This window comes from Ixodes scapularis, unplaced genomic scaffold (assembly GCF_016920785.2).
Source record: "Ixodes scapularis isolate PalLabHiFi unplaced genomic scaffold, ASM1692078v2 PGA_scaffold6__148_contigs__length_123643588, whole genome shotgun sequence".
Lineage (NCBI taxonomy): Eukaryota > Metazoa > Arthropoda > Arachnida > Ixodida > Ixodidae > Ixodes > Ixodes scapularis.
The window spans coordinates 85,575,926-85,603,827 of record NW_024609881.1 but is presented as its reverse complement, the minus strand read 5'-3'; the positions used below and the strand labels follow the sequence as shown (position 1 = coordinate 85,603,827).

The 27,902-nt window shown below is 42.0% G+C and overlaps 1 protein-coding gene across 1 annotated transcript in view; it reads left to right on the top strand.

The window, feature by feature from the left end:
- Positions 1–6,003: 6,003 nt before the first annotated feature.
- The window catches only part of LOC115321067 (venom metalloproteinase antarease-like TtrivMP_A), a 38,131-nt gene continuing 16,232 nt past the window's right edge, over positions 6,004–27,902 (top strand). Inside the window, exons 1-9 of the mRNA XM_029981310.4 lie at positions 6,004–6,085; positions 8,582–8,739; positions 9,989–10,081; positions 10,470–10,587; positions 11,585–11,626; positions 12,032–12,159; positions 12,296–12,367; positions 21,723–21,856; positions 27,010–27,065. Of these exons, the coding sequence (XP_029837170.3) occupies positions 6,037–6,085; positions 8,582–8,739; positions 9,989–10,081; positions 10,470–10,587; positions 11,585–11,626; positions 12,032–12,159; positions 12,296–12,367; positions 21,723–21,856; positions 27,010–27,065 (850 nt within the window). The 5' untranslated portion in view covers positions 6,004–6,036. The remainder of the gene's footprint in view (positions 6,086–8,581; positions 8,740–9,988; positions 10,082–10,469; positions 10,588–11,584; positions 11,627–12,031; positions 12,160–12,295; positions 12,368–21,722; positions 21,857–27,009; positions 27,066–27,902) is intronic.

Here is a 27,902-nt window from a genome sequence, read left to right as displayed (position 1 = left end):
ATTTTTCAGTGACCTGTTTCTTACGCCTCTTCGTCCGTCCGGCTTCAGATGCATCCAGCAAGGGAAAAACACTGCCCAAGCTTTTTTCAACGTTGGCGGATGTTTGTTTCGCGCGTTCGTGGTTTTTGCTAAGCGTGCTACTGATAGTGTGTATGTGTCCGCCTTGTGCACCCGCGGCGACGGCATCAGGAACGACATCCTGATCTGTCCCCGTGATTTCTTGACGGCGGCGGATGTTCGTTCCGCGGGATCGTGGTTTTCGCTAAACGTGCTACTGACAGTATGCGTGTGTGTGTGCGTGTGGTGCACCTCCGCGGTTTTATTAGTTGAACTACCGTACGTCTAGGAATTTACCCAACGGCCTTGTGAGTACCTTGAAAGATATCTTTTGAGACAAAGAACTCGGTTATTCGTATTTGGTCTGATCGCTTTTGTGTACAGCTGTACAAATTGTTTCATTGGTATCGACTTTGTTAAATAAATACATAGAACCTTCAGGTCCATATGGACTAACCACTTTAATTGTTACCGAATCGTCCAGTATCTGGTTAACATACACCAACCACGGTTCACAGGCTTCCTCCTAAGTGCCTTCCGTTGACGTCCGAAAAGAGAAAGAAAAAAAACCGGTAAACTCCGGCCATTCTGGTGATCTTCTGGTAAATGCGGGCTATATTGGAAGTCAAATGAGTCCCATAATCAGTAAAATATATTTTTACTGGAAATTAACTTCCGTTAAAAATATTGTAATATTCTAATAAAAAGTTTTGTGATATTCCGGTAACATTCTTGTAAATCAGCCGGTGACATTTCGGTAAACTACGGCTTTACTGGAAGTGAAAACAGTTCCATAATCAAGTAAAATAGACTTTTACTGGAAGTGACTGTCCGGTAAAAAAATATTCTTCAATAGGGTCTGCTGTCAACACCATGTGAACAGGATAGCTCCATACTTCCTAAGAAACTGCCCAACCCAAAAAGTGACCTCCAAGGGGGAATCCAAGCACAAGCTGATCGGGGCGCGTGACTAGCTGGGGGTGCACTGATACACCAAGAGGTTTTTAGGGGGGAGGAGTATGCTCATTGTCGGTGTACAAGTGCACTGGCTGGTTAACGCAGGGTTCATCTTTCAAGGAAAGGGTGCATGTGCGCCCGATGCATCCGACTACACCCTTTTTTTCTGACAGTGAACGAGGTATAACAGAAGCTTTTTTTTTAAATGAACCCTGACGAGTATTGGAAACTGTAATGCGTCAGCCTGGAATAGTTTCTGCAGCTCCATGGCGCGTGGAACTAAGAGCCGCGCCACAAACCGAACAGAACGCAATGATTCGCCAATTTTGTTTTTCTCAAGAAATAAAAAAAAAAAAAACAATATTTTGACATGTACCACACTGAACGCTTTTCAAGTTAAAGGGGCACTCAAGTTGTTTTTGGGGAAGCTACTTTTTGGTGCAATTGCGTTAAGGAAGTGTCAGTGAATGAGTATCTTCAGTTTTAGAAGGCAGAACCACCTATTAATCACGCAGCAATAAAATACGTGCGGACTCTTTTCTGTTCCTGCGCCGACCAATGAAATTATCGTATGTTTGAACATTTTGGCGGCCTTTGTAAAGTTTAGCTAAAGAAACATTTTTCAGTTCATTTAGTTATGTTGTGCATGATAATTTCACAAGACGTAAAATAGTTCTAGTTTGCAATACGCGATACTGCAATTATTGTTTCACAAACAAGGGAGTACGTTTTCTCTTTCCGTTCCTCCGCGGTGGGTGAATTTCCCAGTCCCTCGGGATGCGCACGTATCATGAACTCGCGCCTCAAACAAGGCGTCGGTGGTGATCGTCGACGTGGACGGCGTCGTGAAAGCTCATCGTTCTGTGTAAAAGCGCTATTCTTGACTGTGAATTTTTGTCGTGTGTCACTATGGTAACCCAGCACGTACTAGAAGGGACGATCCACCTACTCGTGCGGCGATGTCGTGGCGGCACTCTCAAGACAGCAGAAACGCCCGCGCCGTCGTGTTTCTTTACTTCGACTACAGTGGTCCTTTCTAAATATTTGTGTCCTCGAGCATCGCCCGGGTTTCTTATTTGGCTATTACATGCGTGTGCTCAAGTTGAAGGTATTACTGGAGCATGCCGTATAAAGGATGCGAATTTTCACGTGTTGTTATCACCGGAGAAAAGTGATTAGTGTTAGCAATCCTAAACGCTCGCAACATCTATCTGATGCCGAAATTATATTTCTACGTTGCTATATCGCTGCTAAGATTACATGTCTTTTGTAATCGTAGAAAAGGCGTGTGCCGATATTTGTACTATTAGTAAAGTCGTGTATTAGAGTCATGATCGTCCAAGACGGTGTACTGAATCTTTCTTTTTTTCATTTTTTTTTCATCCATTGTACCCATCAAGCCTATCATGAAAAAAAAGCTTTTGGCTATAGAAAACAGTCTGTCTATTCAGTTATGGCATTGAGTGGCAGTGCGTCCCCTTTTTTAGGGGCACCGCTGAAACAGCTGACGGCGGCATAGAAGCGGTCGCCGTGCTGCCGACCCGCTGCGCTTGTTGCAGTGGTTGCAGGTGTGTGTACGCGCGGCGCAGAGCGGTCCTTCTCGTCGTTCCGGTTGCAACGGACGCAGTGGTAGGTAACGCGCTCGTTGCACATGTCTGAACCAGCCTGCCGTCCTCCCGAGGCGAACGTCAACGTGGCGACACCGTTTGACATCACGTACCAGAGGTTACGCTGCGATGCCAAACGTTTGTTTGGTTACGACTTGCCCCAACCGCAAATCGAAGAACGCCCGAAAAGGTCTGCGTTTCGTCGTCCTCGGAACCCGAACATGACTCCGAAGCGCTGCTATCGTCCACATCGCACGTCTTAGTGGCGCCATAGAAGATCATCCCCAGGTCGGCTGTCCGACGAAGAATTTCAACCTCTAACGGCGTCAGGTCCACGAGCGTAGAGAACTTCGCCATGATCGCAGCTCGAATGACAAGGAGATTCCGCCGGTGCGGCTACCTCGGGATCACTGCGCGACGGAACGTCGTCCAACGCCATTGGCCCGAGATCGTTTTGATATGCGAGCGGTGACTAATGAGAGCGGTTTCGTTTTTGGAAGGATCCGAGGCTTGGCGGCCTTCAATTACCTTTTTACTAAAGAAATATTCCCGCATTACTACAAATTTTTTTTGGTTTTTAGGGATACTTAGGGCGTCTAGATTCACTTGGCATCATCAAAAAACGAACTCAAAAACAACAGCGCTTTTGTATTTAAGGAAAAACACCAAAATCGTCTTCATTTGATCTCCAAGATTACGAATATCGAGATTATTTTTCAATTGGGCGCACGGAGGCTGCAGAAATTATTTTTTAAAGTTAATATCAAAGGGCACGGGGCATGTCGTCTTACTAGGAGTTTTCGGAATCCCTGCTCTGACGCATCTTCAGCACCTGTCAAAGCTATGCGCGTGCACTCTTGCTCTCTTCGAAAAGGTCAGAAATAGACGTCACGACTGACGTCAGTGCGGGAAAATGCACCTGGCAAGCTTCCGATTGTACGCGCTGCCCACACAAGTGACACGCGCTTAGCGGCCCAAAGATCCTAGTGCGACGTCACGACTGGCCGAAGGTTTTTCGGGTTTTCTCACTTTTAGTATAAATCTTCGTGGAAAATGCACGTGATATTAAAATTCACTGGATAAAAATAGTCTAAGAATCTCTTCTAACTGGTTTTATTTTTTTTTAAGAATTGTTTCAGCTTCCATTCAAAGGCTCTCAGCTATTTAGTCTTTTCACTCCGCGCGCCCGCGGACTGAAATAATATTAGTGCATTGTAGTAATTTGATCTGTCAAAGGCATAAAAATTTTGTTGTTACTAAATAAGAAAAAATACAAAATATTGTTTAACAACTTACGATCAAAAACGAGGACAAGCGGACTCCGTTCAATTGATGTCACGGTCCACGTCATTCATAAGCTGGATTTTTTCGCAGTCTCGGGCGTCGCTATTATCGGTCCCGGTGTGATTGTTGCTGGTTCTCTTCAATTAATTTGTTCAGCGCGCAACCGCAACATTGGTCGAAAACTTCGTAAAAATTACCTGCAAGACACTGGCGTTCATATCAATTGTTAAATTGAACTTCAAAGTGGACTTCATGGTCCCTTTAAGTTTTTCTTTTTTTGAACAGATTCGCGTTTGATTATTGACGAATTCCACTCGTCGTTTTGGCGCATTCCGTGATCGACTTTTTTGGAGGGCGCATTCGCCACTGGTCGTTTGAGATCAACCCGGATGTCTTTCGCACGTCCTTTTGGAGCAGCGCCGACTCTGATTAAGGGTTCGGAACTCCCAGATCTCGATCGGCTGATCTTCCCGGAGCCGAGTGGAAGCCGATCTCTGGGAGACGTAACTTCCTGCCTCGCCGAGCATGACGGGAACGGCGGTCGACCGACGCGTGATGGCGCTTTCCGGAAATGACGATAGCTCAGCGCGATGGGGAATGCCGGGACGACAGTTGGTCACTCCCGGAGGCCTGTCGTCTTCCGCTGGTGGAGTCGGAGGCGCGATGGCTCCGCACGAATCGGATGCTCCGTAGTGGATTTAGGCTAGTGATCCTGAACGACCAAAAGAATGGTCGTTTTGACACGCCTGCGACCGCTTATAACGCGTGAACACAGTGGCGGCATCTACAGGGCTTCCCTGGATACCTCCCGGTCTCCCTACAGTTTTGGGTGTCGTCCTTATGCATTACTGTATTATCACGGATAAAAAGTAGGTTCTGAACTGAAAATAAATGTACAATAAGGTCAACTCGCACCCCTAACTAAAGCAAAAAGAACAGCGTGCATCCCGTGACGGTGACAAAGGACCAATGACCCAATTTGGCCGGATTCAGCTTCTTTTGTACATACTCTGTAGTCTAGAACATTTTTAACATGAACGAGCGATACGTTACAAGATGAGAAGGTTATAGAAGAGACGAGAAAGATAAAATGAGAAATTTGGCTGGTGGGGCCCTAGCCGCGTGCCTTCCCGTGGGAGACGCGCGCGATGCCAACTCGGTCGTGAATATGTCAATAGAAATCACTTGAGGAAACGTAGCCCTCGAGTTCTGTTCTGACCTTCCCTAGCAGCGAGTCAGATGCCGCTCATAAAGTACACGATTGTGTAATCTCAGTTTTACGTGTCATCACTGTTATTCAGTGTATGGAATCGCACTTTTTTTCTATCGAGCCGACGAGAGATTTGAGGAGCCATTTGTCGAAAACCGCTGGTGTATTCTTCCGCGTCTCCGATCGGCCGGTTTCGTGACATTCGCATGTCTCGTTAATCGCGGCGTTTATGTGTGGCCGGCATGTAACGTAATATTACATACTTATTTTTGTGCAGGCATGCAGAAGCCACGTGCTCCGCAAGCAATGGCCACCAGAATGGTCGCTGATGTGACGTCAGTGCAAGCCATTTTTAGTCTGCACCTCGATAAGCAAACCGCTGGTGTCTATTGACCCGCTTCAATAGACCCTTGTCAAAAGTTAGTCTACCTACCACGTGCAGAGCCAAACTCGACGCTCTAATAGCGGCGCTACGCAGCTTCTGCTCCCTTGGAGAAGCGAGCGCCTTTGAAAGCATGCCAAAAGAGAAGCGGAGAATCCATTCTAACAAGTTGGTCTTTGTAAGTCGCTTTTGATTCACAAAATCGGGAGTGTTTGAAGGTAGACGATCTTGATTTTCTATCACCGTCATTAGTGCGGAGAATTGGGAACTACGTATTGAGACTGCCACGAGGTGGTCTGATGTTTGAAAAGGGTCAATTGCCGGTATTAATGCTCGTCTCGTGCAAAAGCTGTCTTTCACAACATAATAAATGCAACTTCCTGTGTGCGTCATTTGACGTATTGTTTCCATTATCTCGCATTTTGTGTGATCTTTTAAAGAACGCTTAACCTTTTCACCCTTTAAAAAGGTTCCTGACAAAGGCATTCTTACATTTCCAATTATAAATTTCTCCCTTACGGACGTCTTTATGACGGAAAATGTATTCGGCTACACTCATCATTTTCAGCGTTGCAACTGCTCACGCCGGTGATGTATTGATTCTATTTATGTAGACGCTTCGTCATGGCGTTTTTCTAAGTGACGTGTAATCGAAGTTCACATTTCTCCTGGGCTTCAACCTTCGAGCTTTTGGGCACGATAAACAGTTATCTTGGAAATTCCGCACAGAATATTGCAGACGAGAAGTAATGTGTATTACGGCATGCACCATTCCCCCTGAAAGGCGTAGGGTTTAAGTAGGCTTGGGTAGACATACTGCATTGTTTGTATTCAAAGCTTCTTTCATAGTCGCTGACAAATGAGATAGCGCATGGTGTGGCTTTATATTATAATCTTGAATCTTGCTTCGGGATTGCTTCTTCCGTGTTCTTATCCTCTAATACCGCAATTTTACTGGATGAGAAGAAATAATGAGATGGTCGTCAGTCAGCACGCATTTCACTTAGGTTGTCAATGATTGTAGGAGCGGCCTCATATAAATATATGCCGCTATATCTCCCGATAACAGGACGGGTTGATTCGGATACTTTAATACGTTGGTATTCTATCGGCTGTCTCAAATAGCGGCCAAGCTATTTAAAACGACAGCAAAATTCGGTTTCTTAGCTCATTGCGCCACGATTTTGTGCATTCTTGCCCACATACTGCGCATATTTTTCTATAAAATTTGCAAAAAGTGAACTTACATGAGGAAAAAGTAAAGAAAGCAATATTCTTAATGCCCGTGAAAACCCAGCGAAGCGACCGGTCTTCAATCAATAGGGCGCCCTATTGTTTGAATACTGGTGACTTCGTTACGTTTCCATAGGAGTTAAACCTTTTTTTTTTTTTTTACATTTTCCTCAGGTACGTTCGCTCTTTGCAAATTTTATAGAACAAATGCACCACCTGTGGGCAAAGCTGCAGAACATCGTAGCGTGATAGGTTAAGAAACCAAATTTTGCGGTCGATTGAAAGAGTCTGGCCGCTACTTGGTACACCCGGTACTATATCCAAATGTCTTCAAAAACACAAGGAAAATAAAATTGCGACTAGGATAACGCAAACCTAGTGAATATATGTTTTTGTATCTGTGACATAGATGTTGCGAACGGAATTCTTGTGCCCTTAACCAAATATGTTATTTTTTTTATATACATAGATTTGTCAAAGCAACTTAGCTTAAACAGCGTTCCTAAGTACTGCTGGCTCCAAAGAATGGTTTGGAGCCAGCAGTTCGTAAGTCTCTTTCCGCGTTCTTAAAAAGTTGACCGTCTATTTCCGCACTTTGACGTCATATAAGTTCCATGCCGTCGGCCAGGATCCTGGCATTGTCGCAGCGGTGGTGGTACGAGCGAAAAGTACGAACTTTCCATCTTAATTTTGGCCGGGAATTCTAGCACCAAGCTCAAGGGTTGCGACATCTCAGAGCATGATAATTTAGCTCATGTGAGTTCGTTTGTGGACACTTCGAGATTACGTTTAAAGTATGGGTACGATAGGATCCTGAACGCACCAGTCACAAACAAGTTCTAAAGGCATCGTACTCCACAGTTCAGCCAGCCAAAGGACGTCATAAATATGTACAAAGCGACACCGAGGTCAACATACCGGAAGCAGTTGTTCGCGTATTCAACGTCTGACGTACGTCAGGTCTACGTAAAAACCATGTACTTGGTTCCTCCTATTACACCTACAAATTAAGAGAGGATTCAAATGTGGCTTATTAATGCGGAACGCCAATTGCATTGTACATGAACGGAATGCACAATCCCGTAATGTTTGCGTTTTGCCGAGTTCTAATCTGCCAGAAATCCCTTCGCGTTGTTGGGCATTCGAGAAAATTACTCTTCACGCTTTTGTTAGCCTCTGTTTTTTCAGATTACGTGTACAATCGGGGTTACCAAATGTATGTGACCATCCAAAACGATGTTCCATTCATCATGGTGCGTACGATTAGAGTGCTGAAGAGCGAAAAGTTTGACAGATATCCAAAAGGTTTTCGCAAGAACAGGAACGTAGGCGTGGTACAAAAGATTAAGATTATAACCATTATTAATAAAAACTTAGCAACAAGGTAATCTAGATTCTTCATTTCCTTTGTTTTATGTGGTATGGCACTCTAATAGCATTTTGAAGTCTAGCGAAGTAGCATATCTTGTCATGAGCTGCATATTAAGAAATGCATATGAAAGAATAAATAGTGTTAACGTAACACGATTGGAAGATGCCCCCTCCCCTCCCCCGATTTTTCAAATTTGTTCCGTTCGAGCTATTCACATGAGTATAGGTTTGCTTACCGTGGTTTGCTTTTATTGCATTACGTTTTCAACGTCTTGTCATTGCAGGAGGGCTTTCTCATTTTTGTTGGGTCAATTTTCCTGTGTTTGTGGAAGGGAACTTTGCTGGGAGATCTACGTACGATTTTTTTTTTTTTTTAGGAAAAACACCGTGACTTGTGACCACCGTTTTGTTTCTCCCTCTGTAGCGAGAAGTTTGTTGCGAGTATGGAACGGTCGGATAACAGGAGCGGTTACGTTCCAGGTGTCGTGTATCCGGTTCTGATTGAAAGCAGAAGCGGCAACTCAAGAGGCGCTGTTCAACTTTCTAAAGACTACGTCATAGACTTGGAAGACTCCAGTGTTTTAGGGGACAGCCTGTATTTTTCCGAGGCTAGGTATGGAGAGGTGAATCACGAATTGGTAAGAAAAGATTACCTTTCACAAAAAAGCATGCTTCCGCTTCATTGTTTGAAATTCACATAATTTACTTAGAAAATAAACATTACACCTGTTTATTTGCTCAGAAGTTATTTGATGTGTCCTCTAGTGCCTTTGGAGGTTTTCGAACATTTGAAGATGCCGTTCAAGCAGAATTGTCTTCGCTATTTGTAACGCAAATAACGAACATTTGTTTAAATGACGTGCCGACTCCCACGATTTTTTTGTTTGCATTCTTTGAGAAACTTTTACTTCCTCGATGATTTATGCAACCATTCACCTTGATATTTGTCGTGCCTCTTGTTGATAATGATTATTTCCTGAGTTTTTATAAAATGCCATAGTTTGAAGAAAAAAAAGCATGAGCAATTCCACTCCGAGAAGGTGGATGACCAGCGAAGCTGTTCAGCGCACGACACAGACGTGTCAAATAATTTTGAACAAAGGTACGACCAGATTTATTGTCTTGATCGGTGGTCATCGTGACGAGCCGGAGGGAAAAAGGCACCCGCGACGGCACCGCCACCCGGCGGAAAGTAGACACGCGCGACGGGACCGCCAATCCGGAAGAGCGAAAGGAACGGAAACTACACTCTAAAAAAAGCCCGTGCGTCCACTTTCCCGCACAACACTCGGAGAACCAATCACCTCAACTTACAGAGGCAGCTCAGCGAATGATGATGCCGAAACATATCCTTAGACCAAAAAAATCCACTTTGAGTTGTGACATTAGGCAATGCAAGGGTGACGTTTTGCTTTGCTTAATGTCAGAACTCAGACTGCGTTTTTTGGTCTAAACATATGTTTCGGCATTGTCATTCGATGAGCTGCCTCCGTAAGTTATGGGGATTGGCTCTCCGAGTGTTTTGCGGAAAAGTGGACGCACGGGCTTTTTTTAGAGTGTAGGCTCGCAAGCGCTTGGGGCGACTACAAGGAGAGGGCGGTGCGAGAGCAGACATAGCCGACGCGGGTCGCACAGTGCGAAATCTTTGAGAAATCTTTATTACCTACCTGAGAGTCTACTGATCTTGAAAATGGAGCCTATTGATACCTAATCTACTGAAAATGCAAATCCAAGTGATGGGACATAAGCTTTTGCGTAAAACGAAGCGAAATCCCCGAAACCTTAGCCATAAATAGCTTGGCTATAAAAATAACCATTTAGCATTTCAGCTGCTACTTTTATGAATATCACTTCGCAGTTATTTTACTTATAATATGTTCTTTTCAGATGGATACTACAGACATACGTAATAGTGTTTATGAAAATTCGGAACACAAAGCTTCCTTTACAATTACTGAAACTGATGCGGGAATTGAAATGGTATGTACAAATATGTTTTAAAGTATATATTCGTATAGGAACAATAAACACCATTATACAAATGTACTGGAGGTTATGCAATAGTTATTTATGAATCTTGTATTTGTTAACTACATAGATTTTCGCGAACATTATATAAACCTGCAGAGCTTTTTTTAAGTTTCGTAAAAATGAAAGTGTATTAAGCATATTCGAAGTTCACATCGCCACAGCGTCTAAAGGACATTCTTTATGAGAAGTTTAAAATAAATATATAGAATACGTTCTTCATAAAGTACTTCCTAACGAATTGGATTTTTATAAGGATAAAATGTTTGTTTATCGATTCACAAACGGTCTGCAACTGGAAATGCTTGCAATATTCATAAATCTTTCACTTTTTTAACAGGAAGGATACCTAAACTTTACACATGGAATTGAGCCATTGCGCATACATGACAAATCCGGCCGCATCCCTCACAGAATATTTCCGCTTCCGACGCCTGAGGAGGCAATCCACTTGGAAAGTAAGTGGCAAAATCATTCACTACACAAGATATTTGTTGAACATTCGACCTTTAAAGGCTAGACTTCCCGAAGCAAAAATGCTTAGATATTTTGAACGTACGACCATCAGCGTTCCCTTCGCGTGCAGTGTCAATACTGGTGTGCTATCAGTTATTTGCCATTTATTCTCTCGATGAATTAATTAAACTCACGTTTTTTCTCTAACAACACATTCTGTTCAAAGCGTGGCGAAATGAGTGCATTAATTGATTATCATTGGAAAATGAAAAAAAAGTGCTTGCAAAGGCGACGGCCCCTCAGTGTTTCTTTTTTTTTTTACTTGCTTCATTTCAACGGCTCCTGTATTAGTGATCTGAGTATGTAATCCGATGTTCAGGGTATTCAGAGTATCATAGTGTGTATGATTTCAAATCGTACCAACAATTAGCACCTTCTGTGTTAACGGAAGAGGCCAGTGGTTTGGCAATCGGAAAAAGTTCTTATATCCTGATCCTCAAGGTAATACACCTTAAGTGCGTTCAAAGTTGCCGTTCTATTTTTTCTAAATAATTTAATTGGTAGCACTAAAGAGTTCCGAGTAAATATGTTTCTACAAATGATATTTAGGACGCGGAATATAGCGACAATTAGAAAGTCCCTTATATTTTTACTTAATTTTACTTGCTTTTTAGGTAAAACATGCAAAAACTATCTCTTCGTCGACTTTTCTTTCAAAAAAAGAGAGTTATCTACTTTATTTGGGCATGGTTCTATTTTGAGGTGATGGTATTTAGATAAACACATATCCACTGATATCGGATATTGTAATAATTTCAGAAAATTATCTTGAAGATATCTTAACAACTAAAACCGCAAAACGGGCCAGCAAAAAAAAACTAATTGACAGCAAAGTACGAACTGTTCCTCTATAATTTTGCTGAAGAAGCATGCCTTTGAAAAGTTATAACCTTTGACTTTGATTACTTTTTACATTCAGTATCACTATGATGTTTGCAGTTCCCGTTGAAGAACGTTCCTTTGAAAGCCTACTGCCAAAAAGTAAGCTTATTTTATTTTTAAAACTTTTAACGTTTCTCAGCAGTCCCCTCATCCTATTCTACAAACACCAAGGAGCAGGCTGCAATTCCAGTTACATGCGCACCATACATACTGCCCATTTTATAACTATGATGCAATTTTCTGTACACAGTAGAAGTCCTAATTCTTCTGCATTAGGCTTTTGCTTTGAAATAATTTGGTAGAACTCAGCACGTGCTGCACGTGTAACTACAATTTGAGACATGAATTTGAAAACTTTCAAATGGACTGACTGTTTCACTATCTTGCACAAAAAACAAGATCAACTTATTTGGGACCGTGCATATTTAGAAAAAAAAAATGATTACACAGTTAATTCTAATCTTGCGAAGCACTGAGTACATGCCATGATTTGAAACCTTCTAGATGATAGTGCAGAGCCACCCACCGTGTGGCGACCTGAAATGTACGTCATGTTTGACAGTGTAATACACAAGTCCCTCAACGAAAGCAAATATCTACAGACTCAATACATCATAAGGCTAATGAACATCGTGCGTATGCTTTACATTTATTTTTTAAATATAATATAGTAATGCAAGTTTTCACTGACTAAACAAAAAGTGCTTATTGAGGCTTTCGTGCGCCAATTATTGACAGCAGTTCGAATGTCTTATTTTTTCCACGAAGGTGAATGCAATCTTTAAGACGGTTCGCAAGCCCCAAATAAACCTCCAGCTTGTTGGAATATTCGGGTTCGAGGTGCGTATTTGTTGCCCAACCCCCACACATTGGTATCTTTAAATTTGAAAGTCTTGTTATTGTCGTCAAGAATGCAACACAATTGTAAACTCAAACTTTTTAGAAGAAAACAAAGTTTTTCTAATATAAAGTGGACTTTTTCATTTGAAACCGTTTGGATCAGATTGCACTTTGGCAAGGGCACTCAAGTGAGCGTAAAACAATAACTATTTGTTTAACTATAAATTATTAGATGCCTATGATTTAAATCAGATTCATTTGCGTTATACCAGATTAATTTGGTTTACATTAGTATAACTATAAAATAGTGAATTTGATCACAGTATGTATTTTTAACATGACAGATTGACTAATAAATCTGTCCTGTAAATCCAATGAAAATAATGCGGAAGAAATAATTACTGTAAATTTAAAGGACGGTTTATGTGATTTTTTTGTTGTAAACTTTGACTTTGTAGAACAAAAACAGCTTAATATTGTGTTTGAGATTTGCTCAGACGACTGCTTTATGCTTGATTTCAGTGTGTTATGAGATTTTTTTTTTTGTTTCGTTTAGCGATTCCTTGATTTAAAAAGGAAACAATGAATATACAATGCATCGCATGATAGAAAAATGGTGAATTATGAAACTATTTTGGGATTTTTTTTGTGGAAGTGTTTTATTCAAATTATTGTAGTCAAAGAGGCATGATTTAAAGCACTATTGAAATCATGATAGACATCACAATTTAAATCGTCCTAACGTTTATTCCCCACAATACTGTTAACGCTCAGGTTTTCTGGGTTGGAAGAATTTTTTATTGGTCAGCTTGATACAATGTTGTGTTTTTGATATGATAGTGCTGCAGAGCAGGTTTACACAATTGTACCGGATGCAAAGATATGTTCAGTGTAGTGATATATATAATAGGTAAATAATGAAAATATTATTAGTCATTATAGAAACTACCACACGTTTAGAAATTTGTATAAAATGACAACGGACATGGCAGTAAATTAGGTAAAATATCCGCAAGTTATTTACCCTTCCAACACAGACGACTTTTTTCCTAAATTCATGTGTAGGTCACCAGTCATAAAGTCACCGGACGTCATTTCTTCTTCTAGATTTAGCGGAGAAACTGAATTGGTGTTGAGGCCACGTGGCGTCAATTTTCCTGCTAAATCTAGTGGGCAAACTAAAATTTAGTTTAGGTCACGTGACCAAGTCACATGACATCAATTTTACCGCTATATTTAGTGGAGAAACAATATTTTTCTATGGGTCACGTGACATAAAGTCATGCGACGTAACTTCCATGCTAAATTCAGCGGGGAGATAGCATAGGTCGTGCAAAAGTCGGGACTCGGAATTCAGTTGTTCTGTTTTCTGAGATGGGTCGCGGGCGCTGCAGCAGTATTGTAGGCTTTACCGAAAAAGGTAACAAAAATACGTAACTCATTACAGCAGATAATATCAAGGCCATACTAATCATAGCTGTCGCCCATCTTTTGTGTTATTCTCTACAGCGTATAGGTAACATTGCATTAGCAACTAACACTTTTCTCTATGGCATGAAAATTATAAGAGTTGCGGTTTTGCACAAAGCCCAGGTTCTTTTGAAAACATTAATAACTATAGGCCCATATCTGTACTTCCTTTGTTTTCAAAAGTATTAGAATATCTGATAATGAAACGCTTCTACAAGTTTTTGAATGATAGAGATGTCTTTGTAATGCTGCAATACGGTTTTCAACAAGACAAAAGTCAACAGAAATGGTGCTACTTAATATCAAAGAAGAATTAATCAACATTTTGAAAATAAACTATTTATCACTGGAATATTTTTAGACTTTAGAAAAGAGTTTGATATCATTAAACTTGATATATTGTTTTATAAACTACCGCTTTATGAAATTCGAAGGCGTTGCTTTAGATTTGTTACGTAGTTACTTATCTTGCCGGTCACAATATACGTGCTTTAATGGATACCGCTCCAAGCTAGAACAAATTTCGCATGGGGTTCCGAAGGGGTCTATTTTAGGTCCTCTTTTTTGATTATTTATAATAATGATATTGTAACTACCTTATAAACTCCTGAAATAGTTTTGTATGCCGACGATACAAGCTTATTTTTTTCTGGACCATTTTTACTTCATCTAGAAGTTACTGCTACCACGTGGCTCAACGAGTTATCGGACTGACTTGACTCTAATCAACTTTAGTTAAATGTTACGAAAACAAAAGATGCAATTTTTAAGCAGTGAGGTAAACCTGACGATTGTGAATTTTTTTAAAAATCACCAAGACTCTGTGATCGATTGTGTAAACGTTTATAAATTGTTAGGAGAAATTTAAGCTGGACACTTCATAAAAATAAAATGCATGCAAGCATCTTGAGATCTATTAGTATTTTATACACAATTAAATTGCTGATTCCATGCTGATTAAAACGTCAGTTGTACAATACTTTAGTGTACTTTCATATTCATTACTCTTTATTAGTTTGGGGTTCAACAACAACAAAAATATTAATAGGTTGTTTATTAAAAAAAAGGAATACGTTGTACAGAAAACCTTCAGCATACTGACCACACAGCACCGTTCTTTTGGAGCGCAGATCTTAGGCGCCCGTTTCTGCCTTGACCAGCGTCGCCCTCACCGTCACCGTCGGCGTAACCGTAAGGTCACGTGACCCCCGTGAGGCCCCGTGACATTCGTGACATTCGTGAGGTCACGGGACCCCCGTGGGGTCAGGTGACCCCGTGAGGTCACGTAATCCTCACTAAGTAACATGACCCCCGTGAGGTCACGATGGTCACGCGACCTCATGACTACGCCGATGGCGTCGGCGACGCCGTCGCCTTGGGCGTAACTGTGAGGAGGGGCGGGCAGCATGAGGAGGTGAAGTGGAGGGAGGATTATACGCTGTCTTCAGTACCCTTCCCTCCTCCTCCTCGAGAGCTGCGTTCTAATTCGGTTTTACAGAGGATTGTAAGCGGCTTTCATTTCTTAAACGAAGTTTTCTTACCACTCCAAATAATTAGTGACCCCACCCGTTTCTTTGACGCACTTCTTCCTAGTAATGCACAATACAATCTTCGACACAGCTCCAATAGAGTACCTTGGTCTAGGACAAATTATAGACTTGTGTGTAAATATTGCTTTTATTATAAATTTAAAGAATGAATAAAATAGAAAGAGGGATGCAAGACGCATTGTTAGTCACCCATGGAGGGGTCTGGTTCGTCGTCTTGCGGGGTTCGGGAGAAAAAGAGGATAGGGTAGGAGGGGACAATGGGGATGGGCGTATTTACAGAAATGAAGGGCATAGCCGCTGATGCGATGGAAGGACAGGTCGCATCTCACCGCCGCCCCAAACGATGCCGGAGCACGCGCTCCCTGCTGGGCGTTGACTTCAAGAAGCCGAAGCGCCGGGGCACGAGCGCCCCGGCACGATTAGGGCGACGGAACGAAGCACCCGCCGCTTCGACCCATCGGCGACCATAGGATGAAGGCATGTTGTATGCTAGTTTACAGTCTGGATGATAGGTTTGCCGCTTCTAAAAAGTCAATGAGGGCTTTCAGTATATTTGTTCTTCTCGTCCGGAATCCTGATAGGATCCCGGACGAGAACATCCAGCCTTTAGGTAAATAATCTCAGATTGTGGAACAAACCAAAGCTTTAAAATTAGTACACAGCGGTACCTTCTCTGTCATGTTAAGTTGAGTAAATACTTTTCGAATATATTTTCATTGTGTATGAGTCGTTTTACCAGTCTCGTTTATTTCCAAAGTATTAAGTGCACTAACGATTCTATAAGCTCTGTACAAAACATGGTGTGTTGATTGTTGCTGACGTGCTATTGTACGTTCTTCTAATCTTTAATGATTATTGTTTTGGTTTTCGAGTGCTGAGCATTGTAAACGGGTGATAGGCCCAGGTCAGGCAGAGCTAATCTGCCTTTTGTCCTGTTACGTTAGGTCTAGTGTCTACATAAAACCAATTAAATTCAATTACTCACAAATAAAAGGAACATGTGACAGTTACCGATATAAAGTAACGCAGGTTATCTTGGCGTTACTTTTTTAGTTATGAATTGGCATATTTTGATGCTTTCACGTTACAGGTATGCTTAATCGCCATATTTCTATAAATATTATTTCTATGCAGACACTGAACATAATTACTTTATTTTTTTTATGGATTCACCCGATTACTCACAAAGAAACGCAAAGAAAAACGCAAAAAATATCACCTAGCTTGGCGCCTAGAAGCACGAATAAAAAATTGTGTTATTTGGTTTTAAGTTTAAGGAGGTAAAAGTAACCAGTAACGTAAATCCGTCACCCGTTATTTGAACTGCGTAACGTAAGTACATCACCCGTTACTGTTTTGAAAAAAGTAACGAGTATGTTACGCGTTACCTAAAATAAGTAACGCGTTAACGGTAACGTCGTTATTTGTAACGCGTTACCCCAACACTGGCGCTGAGTCATAAAACGCTGAACCGTCTATGTATCAAAACACGGAACTGTATGTCCCCCTGACACCCAAAACAATAACTCTGCACTCCGAAATACAACACGACCCAATCAACAGTGAGACATCAGTCAGGGGCAATGTCCGGGTTTGTATAGAGGAAACGCAGAGAAGAAAGGTGCCCTTACTTTGAAGGTTACATACGTCACAAACGGCGGCAGAAAGCAAACGGAATGGTTTCGTCTCGTTGCCGTTACAATTCATCAGAATGCGCGGCTTCGATTTTGACTGAAGAGGACACCGTGAAAAGCAGATCCCGTAAGTTGCTATATTCGATTTGTCTTTGACGGTCTGTTTATGCATGATATACACCACTGCTATTTGTTTCGTTTTTTACTTACTCTTACTAGCGCCACCAGGCACATGCTTAAGGGACGTTAACATGCTATTGCACATTTACGCTCCTTTTACTCCTTTTACTTATAGGCGACCATAACCATGCAGCAGACGAGCCGAGGCTTGTGAGGAACCAGCTGCGCTTGGCGCTGAAAACGTTAGCAGCACCCAACCCGAATACGCCCATGCCAAGGTTCTTTAACGAGGAACTTCTCCAAACCTGCTCTGCAGTTTCTTTCCAAAATGTTATATCTATCACGCCCACGAAGTATCATGCAAAGTTTGCTAAACTAAATCACTAAATTTATTCTAGGTGCCAGATGAAGACGCAGCAGATGTACCCACGTTTGCCAGCCTGAGGGATTCGATGTATCGAGAAAGGCGCTCAGCGCAGCCACCGGTTCCTTCATCAGCCGACGCTCCGCAAGACAACGACGCCCACAAAAAGAATAAAAAAGCGGAGCCCTTCTTCATCATCGACGACGGCTGAGACCTTCGTGTTGAAGAGTTGCCTTCGTAACACGAGGTGGCATGGAACGGCTGTCGTCAGTTAAAATTATTTTTTTGCGGACGGGATTTTTTTTTTTGTTGTTGTACCTTACCTGTGCGTTCAACTTGTAACTCTGCATGTTGTAACTGACGGAGTGCCTAGCGCAGCCGTTTGCTTTTTGTTGTCGGGTCGGCAAGCTACAAATTTATGGCCTTGCGTTTGAAGGGCCATAATTACATTCACATCTGCTTGGATTCCTTCCTCGACCCCTGAAAGTTTCATGACGGATTTTGAGCAGGCGCTTTTTGGTGGTTTGCGCGTCGTGTGTCCCCAAGCTGCTCATCGCGGGTGGCACTTTCATTTTCGCGCAAAAAGTGTGGGCTTGGCTCCAAAGCGGCATTGGCTCCAAAGCGTATATTCAAGAAACAGCCAGTTAAGTGCGTTCATTCGTAAGCTCGTGGCACTTTCCTTTGTTTCGCCTTCTGACATCCCTCGCCCCTGGGCGTTTCTGCGTCGGGTCGTATATTGCTTGGTATTCCGGAGCGTATATGATTACTTAATTACTTTGACGCGACTTGGATGAGGGCATTTTTCAAGTGGAGCGGTGGAACCATCAAGGAAACAGGGGATCCAGAACCAAACCCATATGGAGGCATGGCATCGAAAAATTAAAGCCACGTCGGGAAGATCAAACCCGAACCCTTTCGCGTTCATTGATTCAATCGAGAGAGACGGGGCTCAAGCAAGAGTAATCTTGCTTCAGGTTGGAAACCGGGGAGCCGTACGTGCGCGAGGCCGCAAGTGGGCTGATAAAGTCAGAAAACTGACGGAGATTGAAGTACGTTTTCACAGTGGCGTAATTTCGCTTTTTTAATTTTTGAACTATTTATTTATTTATTTACAATACCCTCAGGGTCATAAGGCGTTAGAGAGGGGAGTGGGTGTTAAGTAGATTGGTTGATAGTGCTTCTCGGAATCTGATGGGATCCCGAATGGTGACGATGTCTTCGGGAAGGTCATTCCAGTCCACAATTGCATCAGGAAGAGGGGCGTGCTGATGTGCTGTTGAAAAACACTTTGGCCGGGCTATTTTATTGCAATGATCGAGTCTGGAGGCAAGATAAGCTGGTGGAGAAAGAAAAGACTGATTTAAAAGTGGTGAATAAAAAACTTTATGCAGAAGGCAGAGACGGGATATTTTTCGACGGGTGAAAAGCAATGGGAGAGGGAGTCTTGATTTAATGAGGGAAACACTAGAAAAACTGAAGTAATCAGACTAAATAAAACGCGTAGCACGGTTTTGGACAGAGTCAATGTAGTCTGTTAATGTAGCTTGATGAGGGTGCCAGATTGGAGTTGCGTATTCTAATTTAGACCGGACTAGGGCAAGATAGAGGAGCCGTTTTAGTTTAGTAGGGGCGGATCTGAAATTGCGACGAAGGAAACCCAAGCTTTTGTTAGCGGAACTCACAACTGAATTAATACGGTTTTTCCAGGAGAGGTTTCAAGTTAGAAGAACGCCGAGGTATTTATACATATCCGTGGGTCGAAGAGGGATGCCATTGAGAAAATGAACAGGGGAGGTTTGAAAAGAGGAACGAGAAAAGCGCATGAATTTACATTTGCTGACGTTAAGCCTCATCTGCCAGTTAGTACACCAGCTCTGAACTAGGTCGAGGTCATTTTGTAGGGTTAAAGAGTGATGAGGGGATGTTATTTTTTGGCAAAGGACACAGTCGGCAAATAGGTACATGGTTGAAGATACCTGAAGAGGAAGATCGTTGATGTAGATGAGGAAAAGTAACGGACCAAGCACCGTTCCCTGAGGCACGCCAGATGTTACGGGGGCTAAGGTAGAAGAACAATTATTAACATGAACAAACTGATGACGCTGAGAGAGAAAAGATTCAATCCAGGAGAGAACATTATTATCGAGGTTTAATGACGATAGTTTTAGAAGCAGTCTGTTATGCGGAACTTTGTCAGAAGCTTTAGCGAAGTCGAGAAATACAGCATCAGTGGGGTAGCAAGAACCAATGTTTGCGAACACGTCGTTTGTTAAGCAGAGAAGTTGGGTTTCGCAGGAGTAGTTTCGACGGAAGCCGTGCTGCGCTTTGTTAAAGAACGCGATAGAATCAAGGTGAATAGACAGTTGCTTGTGGATTACGTGCTCCAGTATTTTAGAAGGTACAGAAGTTAGAGATATTGGCCTATAGTTTAAAGGAGAATATTTATCGCCGCTTTTGTGGACCGGGATGACCTTGCCGATTCTCCAGTCATCAGGAACCGCCGCCGTATCTAATGATTATTGAAATTTTTTTGTTAGAAATAGACTTGAGGAATATTTAATGCTTTGTAAAACCTTAGAATTTAAGCCGTCGACACCACAGGAAGAGGGCATTTTCAGTGACTTAATAATACTAACAATACCTTCGTAATCAATACAAATTGGTCCATAGGTAAAACATTGCTAGTAATAGGTAAGGACAGTGTTAAGGGACAGTGGGCGGCGAAATGAGAAGAAAATATATGATTAAGAACTGTGGCACACTGATTAATCTCGACAATTTTCTCAGAATCATCAATAAGCGCTAGTGGGGAGTATGGTGCATGATTTACAACATTCCAAAATTGGCGAAGGTTGTTTAGTAGCATAAATGGAAGGGTCTCCTGGTAGAATATGCGCTTCTGCTGCTCTAACATAATTTTATATTCAGTGGCGCATTCATGATATTTAGACCAGGATAAAGCAGTGTCTTGTTTTTTGGCTACTCGAAAACGTGGTTTTTTTCTTATTGTTAAGCTCAGGCTTCTATGCTCAGGCTTCTTTTGAAGTATAGGCATTGCTGAGAGCTTTAGCCGTAGAAATAAGTGTGTGAAAAAGTTGAGTCGATTCGTTGTACCAGTGTGTAATGTGTGAGAAATAAAGCCAAGATACGTTTGTCGCAAACAGATGGTATCCCTCTAATCGAATGCAGAAAATGGTTTCGAACAAGCCTGAAAGGAGGGAGGGGAGGGGCGGGGGTGCTAGTGCGTGCCTGTACACATATATCTGATAGTATGTTGGGGACCCGAACAAGTTAAGAAAGGTGCGTCGGTTTTTGTTACGAAGAACCCTCCTTTCCTTTAAACTATAGGCCAATATCTCTAACTTCTGTACCTTCTAAAATACTGGAGCACGTAATCCACAAGCAACTATCTATTCACCTTGATTCTATCGCGCTCTTTAACAAAGCGCAGCACGGCTTCCGTCGAAACTACTCCTGCGAAACCCAACTTATCTGCTTAACGAACGACGTGTTCGCAAACATTGGTTCTTGCTACCCCACTGATGCTGTATTTCTCGACTTCGCTAAAGCTTCTGACAAAGTTCCGCATAACAGGCTGCTTCTAAAACTATCGTCATTAAACCTCGATAATAATGTTCTCTCCTGGATTGAATCTTTTCTCTCTCAGCGTCATCAGTTTGTCCTATGGTTCGGTGAGGCTAACAAAGAAACCACTTATTTCCGCACGACCTAGCAGTATTTTAATGTCGCGATTACATAACACCGTGTAAATGAATAAGAAAACGAATACATATGTCTCAAAGTGATAGTGCCACTCAAGGGCAATTGGGGATTTATCTGTCTAAATCAAAGTCACGAAATCGCTTCTGTTCGCGCAGTCAAAGCCGTCGGTTTTATTTCGAAGTAACCATTCGTTTTCTATTTCAGTTTTGTACAATTTTTATTTTTGTCATGATAGATGGCGCTGTGAAAACAAAACTAGCTCCTTTCTAATTCGTTTTCGCAAAGGTCCGTGTGTTTCATTTAGCTTACTTTACTTAGTAGACTCAATGCCAAGCATTGCACAATTTTATAAACAATTAGACCTAGAAACATCATTGCATCTAGAAAGTACTACTTTTCGATGATAGCCAAGCACCCCTTTCAACGGCGGTCTAGTTTGTGATTGAAAAAGTAATAAAATATAAATATTTTCGTTTAATTATTAATGTTTACAGACGAAAGAAGATGAGTATTTCATTGTGGAGGAAGACAATATAGTCTTATCGGGTGAGTCACTGAAAGCCTTTGGACGATTCACCAAAAACACCACGTTCCCAAGGACTGCCGATTTCTACCTTATGCTCGTTGGGTAAGAAAGGTCACGTAATTCAGCTTGAGGTTGAGTTGTGCCGTGAGGCAGTAATAACATATCCTAGTTCCTTAGAGGGCCACTGACACATTAAAATCATAATTTTTTTATTATCCGAAACGGTTGAAAACGATGCCGGGATATTACCCTCAAAATTTGAAATTTGGGAATTCAGTATTTGTGAAGTAAAAAAACAATTTCCAAATGCCGAATTCGAAGTTCCCGCGCGATCGGCGCCGGTGCCTTGACGTCAGATATTGCGGAGTCCTGAGAGTCCACTTTCTTTCACCACTCCCTGCTGTTGCCATGGCGACCTAAAGCGAGGAGGAAAGGAGCGAGCGCCGGCGTTGCGGCGGACGGGTTTTGAGCGGTGTCGCCTGTTTTCCGTTGGAGGATACAAATCCAGGAGACGGCACCACAACGAACTCCCGATTTTTGGTATTTCAAAAAGAAGGGCCGTAGTGCGGTCGCAATTGCGTTAAAAAATATGTTTTAGAATTGCCGTTATTAAATGTTATAAAGATGTCGCCTACAAAGCTCCTAAATTTTCTGATTCTTGACGTCACGAATCAAAAGAAGCGAGGAGGCGAGAGGCGGGAGAATTAAACGCCAAAAATAAAAAGGCGCGCCCGCGCCCGGGAATTTTTTTTTTTTCGCGATGGGGTGTCAGTGCCTCTTTAGGGCGATTCAATGCTCCCGCAGGATAAGTAATAGATTAAGGCGGTCGTGCGACAATTTTCGGGCTTAAAATAAATTACGCACTGCTTAGATCAAATTTTTGACTTCCATTACCCTCAAAACACGGATTGGCTTTTATTTCAACTCAAAGGCAGTCGTAGAATTTTTTTTCTTTTTTACAGAAACGAGCACAGTTAGCTCCTTCAACTCGTTGCCGGACCAAGTGGCCACATGATCTTCTATTACGGATTCTAGGCAGGCTAGTGGCAAAACCTTGGCCAAGGCCGGAGGGGTATTACTACGGGGTGATTCAAGGAGAGGGCAGGCTCTTTAAATGGACCGCAAAATTCGGTCTCTTAACCTATCGAGCTACGATTTTGTGCAGCGTTGCCCACAGATGGTGCATTTCTTTTTTAAAAATTTGCAAAAAGCGAACTTACCTGAGCGAAAAGTAAAGAAATAAAATGTCGTTTACAACTCCCTGTAACGCCGAATTAGAGCGCAGCTTCTGAGGAGGAGGGAAGGCCTCCAAGGTCACGCGACCCCCCCTGAGGTCACGTGAACCCCAGAGAAAATTTTCCACTAGGTTTAGCGGGGAAATTTTTCCGTTAGACTCAGCGGGGAAATTGTTTCGCTAGATTTAGTGTGGAAATTTTTCCGCTAAGTTTCGCGGGGAAATTTTTCCGCTAGATTTAGCGGGCAAAGTTTTCCGCTCTAGCGGGAAAATTTTTCCGCTAAATTTAGCGGGGAAAATTTTCCACTAGATTTAGCGGGCAAATTCTTCCGCGAAATTTTAGCGGGGAAATTTTTCCGCTAAATTTAGTAGGGAAATTTTTCCGGTAGATTTGGCGGGCAGATGTTTCCGTTAGATAGAGCGGGGAAATTTTTCCGGTAGATTTGGCGGGCAAATTTTTCCGCTAGATTTAGACGGGAATTTTTCCGCTAAATTTAACGGGAAAATTTTTCCGCTGGATTTAGTGGGAAAATATTTCCGCTATATTTAGCGGGCAAATTTTCCCGCTAGATTTAGCGGGGAAATTTTTCCGCTAAATTTAGCGGGGAAACTTTACCGCTAGATTTAGCGGGGAAATTTTTCCGCTAGATTTAGCCGGGAAATTTTCCCGTTATATTTTGCGGGAAAATTTACCCATAATGCACCGCGCGGTTACGCCGACGGCGACGGCGACGCCGCTCAAGCCGGAAACGGGCGCCTAAGAGCTGCGCTCTAAAAGGCTTAGCTCCTATGGAAACGCAGCGAAGCCACAGGTCTTGAAACAAGACGCCGCCGTTTCGCTCGGGAGACAATAGATGGCGCAAGCGGTCACGACGCCAACTGCCGCCAACGAATGACCATACGACGTCTTTAGCAAACAAGGAACTGTAGTTCCTTGTTGTTACCGCGCCTGTTCTTTTGTTTCTGCGACTGTCGCCGCCTGCGGAACGCGCGCCGTTTTTAAGTCGAAAAGATCATTTCGACTTGGCGGCGTTCGTTGCGCCATCTCTTGTCTCCCGCGTGAAACGGCGCCGTGTTGTTTGAGAACCGGTGGCGTCGCTGCGTTACCATAGGAGCTAAGCCTTTTTCTTCCTTCACTTTTTCCTCAGGTAAATTCGCTCTTTGCAGATTTAAAAAAACAAAAGCTCTATCTGTTGGCAACGCAGCACAAAGTCGTAGCGCGATAGGTTAAGAAACCAAATTTTCCGGTCGATTTAAAGAGCCTGGCCTCTCCTTCAATCACCGTGTAGAGTTGGGCTATTTACTTCACCGCAGTGATTAGTCGAACACTACTTCTCAAATGTTAGTCTAGCTGTTCATTCTCACGAGCCCAACTCGAGTGATTACGCTGTGCTCGTGTCGAATACTCGAGCTGCCTTCGACACTTTACCCCATATGGTGTGATCCCCGTAACAACGTCGTTAATTTTTACGAATCAGAATAACATTTTACCATTACAGGGAAGCTCCTGTGCTAGTAGTGTTTTCTGGGAGTACAGTAGGATATATGGAAACGTTTCCCAAATGAGCATGAAATGAAAACAAAACCATTTCAGTAATGGTATCTAAAACAGAATCCCCTCGAAGATGAACGCACTTGACTCAAGGTCTTTCCAGCCTTTCTATTCACTCTTGGAACAGAATTTGTTCGAGGCGCTCAAATAAGCAACTGAATTCCTTTGTTACCTTTTCATTGGACCGAAATCTCTTTCTAGCCAAGACATATTGATTTTTTGGAAAAATATAAAGTGTGAGGGGAATTAAAACTCCATTCTGTTATGTTTTTGTTTTTTTTTCTAGTCGGAGCCAATAGCGATGCAGATCATTTGCTACGCATTAAAAAAATGCGACACCCCTCTTGTGGAAAGCTTTCTGTTTTGAATTTAATTCATTGCGCAAAATGTTATCTACTGTGCGACCAGAGATGCCAACGGCTTCCTCTATTTTACGCACTTTTATTCGGCGACATGCAAAACGTTTCGTCTACAGTGTCTGGTGTGCTGACCGTTTCACTGCTCAAGGGCACCAAAGCTGAATTTATTCTTGTTTTTTTTTCTTATATTTATATACAACACGGGCACTTCACACCATCGTACCTGGTCTCCGAGGAGGATATAAATGAACATTTGCAGATGAATGAACCGTACTTAATCAGATTAATCAAAGAGTCAAAGTTTTCAAGAACCCGCCGAAAGCCAAAAAACGAAAGCCAGAAAAATCGAAGCTCCACCGTTTTTTTAACTTTCGGCGGGTTCCTGAAAACTTTGATTCTTTGATTCATTGGATTAAGTACGGTCCACTCATCTGCATATGTTGGTTTATATATATATATATATGCATATATATATATATTGTAACCACTGGGCCTTTGATTTTATTTTGTTTAAAAATGCAGAAGGTTGTCTCACTTAAACGCTTGTCAAAACTAGACTATTGAATAAATCGATTTGATATTTGCATTCAATTCATTTGAAATAGTTAGATTCGGAAAAGTTTTCACCCTATCCTTGCACAAGAGAAGGTAAAGACAGCGCACAGACGAATGGCTAAAATAACCAATGACGAGCGCTAGAACAACGAACCTTAACAAAAAACCGACAAAACAAAAAGCCGACTCGATCATAAACAGCATTCCCATATTCTAAAATTGGGCGTAGTAAATTTTTGATAGCAGACAGTTTTTTGCTAGGTGAAAAACACCCGGGGAGGAGTTGTTTTAACCTTCAAACCGTGACCTGCAAAGCTTTGATATGTTTTTCTTAGGTCATCAGTATCATTCGTACTAGTGGCAGATAAGTGTTCCACTCACATTACGCAAACAACATCTACATTACGGGTTCAAAGGAATAATACTTTTTTTTGTTATCTTAAAAAAAAGACATCTTTATTTTTATTTCGGCATTGTTCGGTTATTAGGAGGCGGTATCTAGTTACACACATATGTGCTTATATGTGTCTAACCGATATGTGTTCAAGAGAGGACACATATGCGCTGATATCTGTCTCCTCTTTGTCTTCGTCTTTCTTGCGCTGTAATTACATTACCTAGTGATGAACAAACTCGCCTGCATCGCCACTTTTCCTACCTTCGTACTTCGGTGCGACTCGTGCCAGCAAGCTTGTGCAAAGAGCATTTCAATCCAAAATTGTTACATGGCATCTTTTTTATGTGCCCGTTAAATTGACGTTACGGCAAGGCGACAAGAAATGTGTAAAAAAGTTTTGTTGCCCCTCAAAACGAAGAGTAGAGGTGCATAATTTCGGCTGATACACTCTGCATGCTACGAGCTATTTTGTAATATGGCCGACGACATCAAAGTCATTTTTGTACACCAATCCTAGTTGTCTCAAACTGTCAGTGTTAATCTGTCGCAAGCGTCGCAGCTTTAGGTTTTAAAATTTCCTGTCAGCAGACATCAAGAAACAATTTCCTGGAAACAATATTTCTCTTGCAGAGGTATGGTCTAATGAAAGGCGTGGTAAGGGCCGCCGGTAACTATTACATTCAAAAACGAGTTTTTTTAGATTGGCAGGGCTGGTGATAGGTAAACGCAGGCGATTATGTTCTCATCTGAGTTTTTGCATCGACAACCTTCCACCGATTTCATGGGTGGTAACGTCAGCGCGCCATAACCCTTCCCAAATGTTCCAAAATTTTCTAAAATCTACTAATTTAGTGCTTTTTGATGACGCTCACTTACGTTCTAATTAGAATGATATGTTTTTTTTTTCTTATATACTAGAACGTTCCTTCACAAGTTTTAGTTCATAATCTTATTTATCATGACAGCTCCCCTGTTACCTCCGGATCGCCGAGTAACTCGCCTGCCGAGACTGCATAAGTGTAGCTTTCACAGCTTTTCTAAAAAAAGGACATGTAAAGCCTAAAAAGCGCAAACTATTTGTACATACACCGTTTCACGTGATTAATGTTCATAGCAGCAGGGATGCGCATAATTAGTATTTTTATAATTGCATTTCAGGCGCAGCTTAGGGAGACGTAACAAGAACACTAACAAATTATCTTCTGATGTTAACGGTAAGAAAACGGGGTCAGGAGATGATCCGGACCACACATTTATGTTGAATCCTGAGAAAGCCAGAGTTTTACCAGTTATTTCCGAGAGTTGCCTAAAGAATAACGATTGATATGCGCCGTTTCTGCTAGTTGGTAACACGAATTACTGAATGGGACTTGTAAGTTGGTAGCCGTTCTCACAGAAGATGGCCTTTACTGATTAAAATTAACATTGCTGGCTTTGAAGCAGTTGGAGAAAGTCAAGTTAAAATGTTTTTAAAGCACGTTTTGGCCACTTAGTTCACAAATAAAATGAAATGTGACGAGAAGGATTGGTCGTCAGATGATGGTCATAAAAATCATATTCAACGAATATCTCTTGAAAATTTCACTTTTATTCGTGGCAAGTATTTTACAACTTCAAACGCGAAAATCAACAACAAATTTTGACTGTACATTTTTATTCTACATCAAACTGTAAGGCCGGAAGTGTACGTGCATCCGCAAAAAATAGTGTTTTTCATGACAACACAGCCTACGCGTTGCCCAACGCTTAGTGTCCTCCAAACGGAGCTCTGACGGTGCAACCTGATGCCAAAGTTTTAAAACTGACTGTTTGCTGATACAAAAGTTTGAAGCATTTTTTTTTTTTAGTTTCACACTGGCAAAATGAGTCCCGTTTTCGGTAGCCGACGTCGCTCATTTGCATGCGTTGCTGGACTTCCTCGACTGCCCTCGCCTTATTGTGAATTTCCTAAAACTGTTCATAACCTTTAAGTCAGCAAGTTCTGAAACTTGGGCATCAGGTTCGAGCACCGAGCACTACATTTGGCCAAAGACTGAGCGGATAGTTATTCG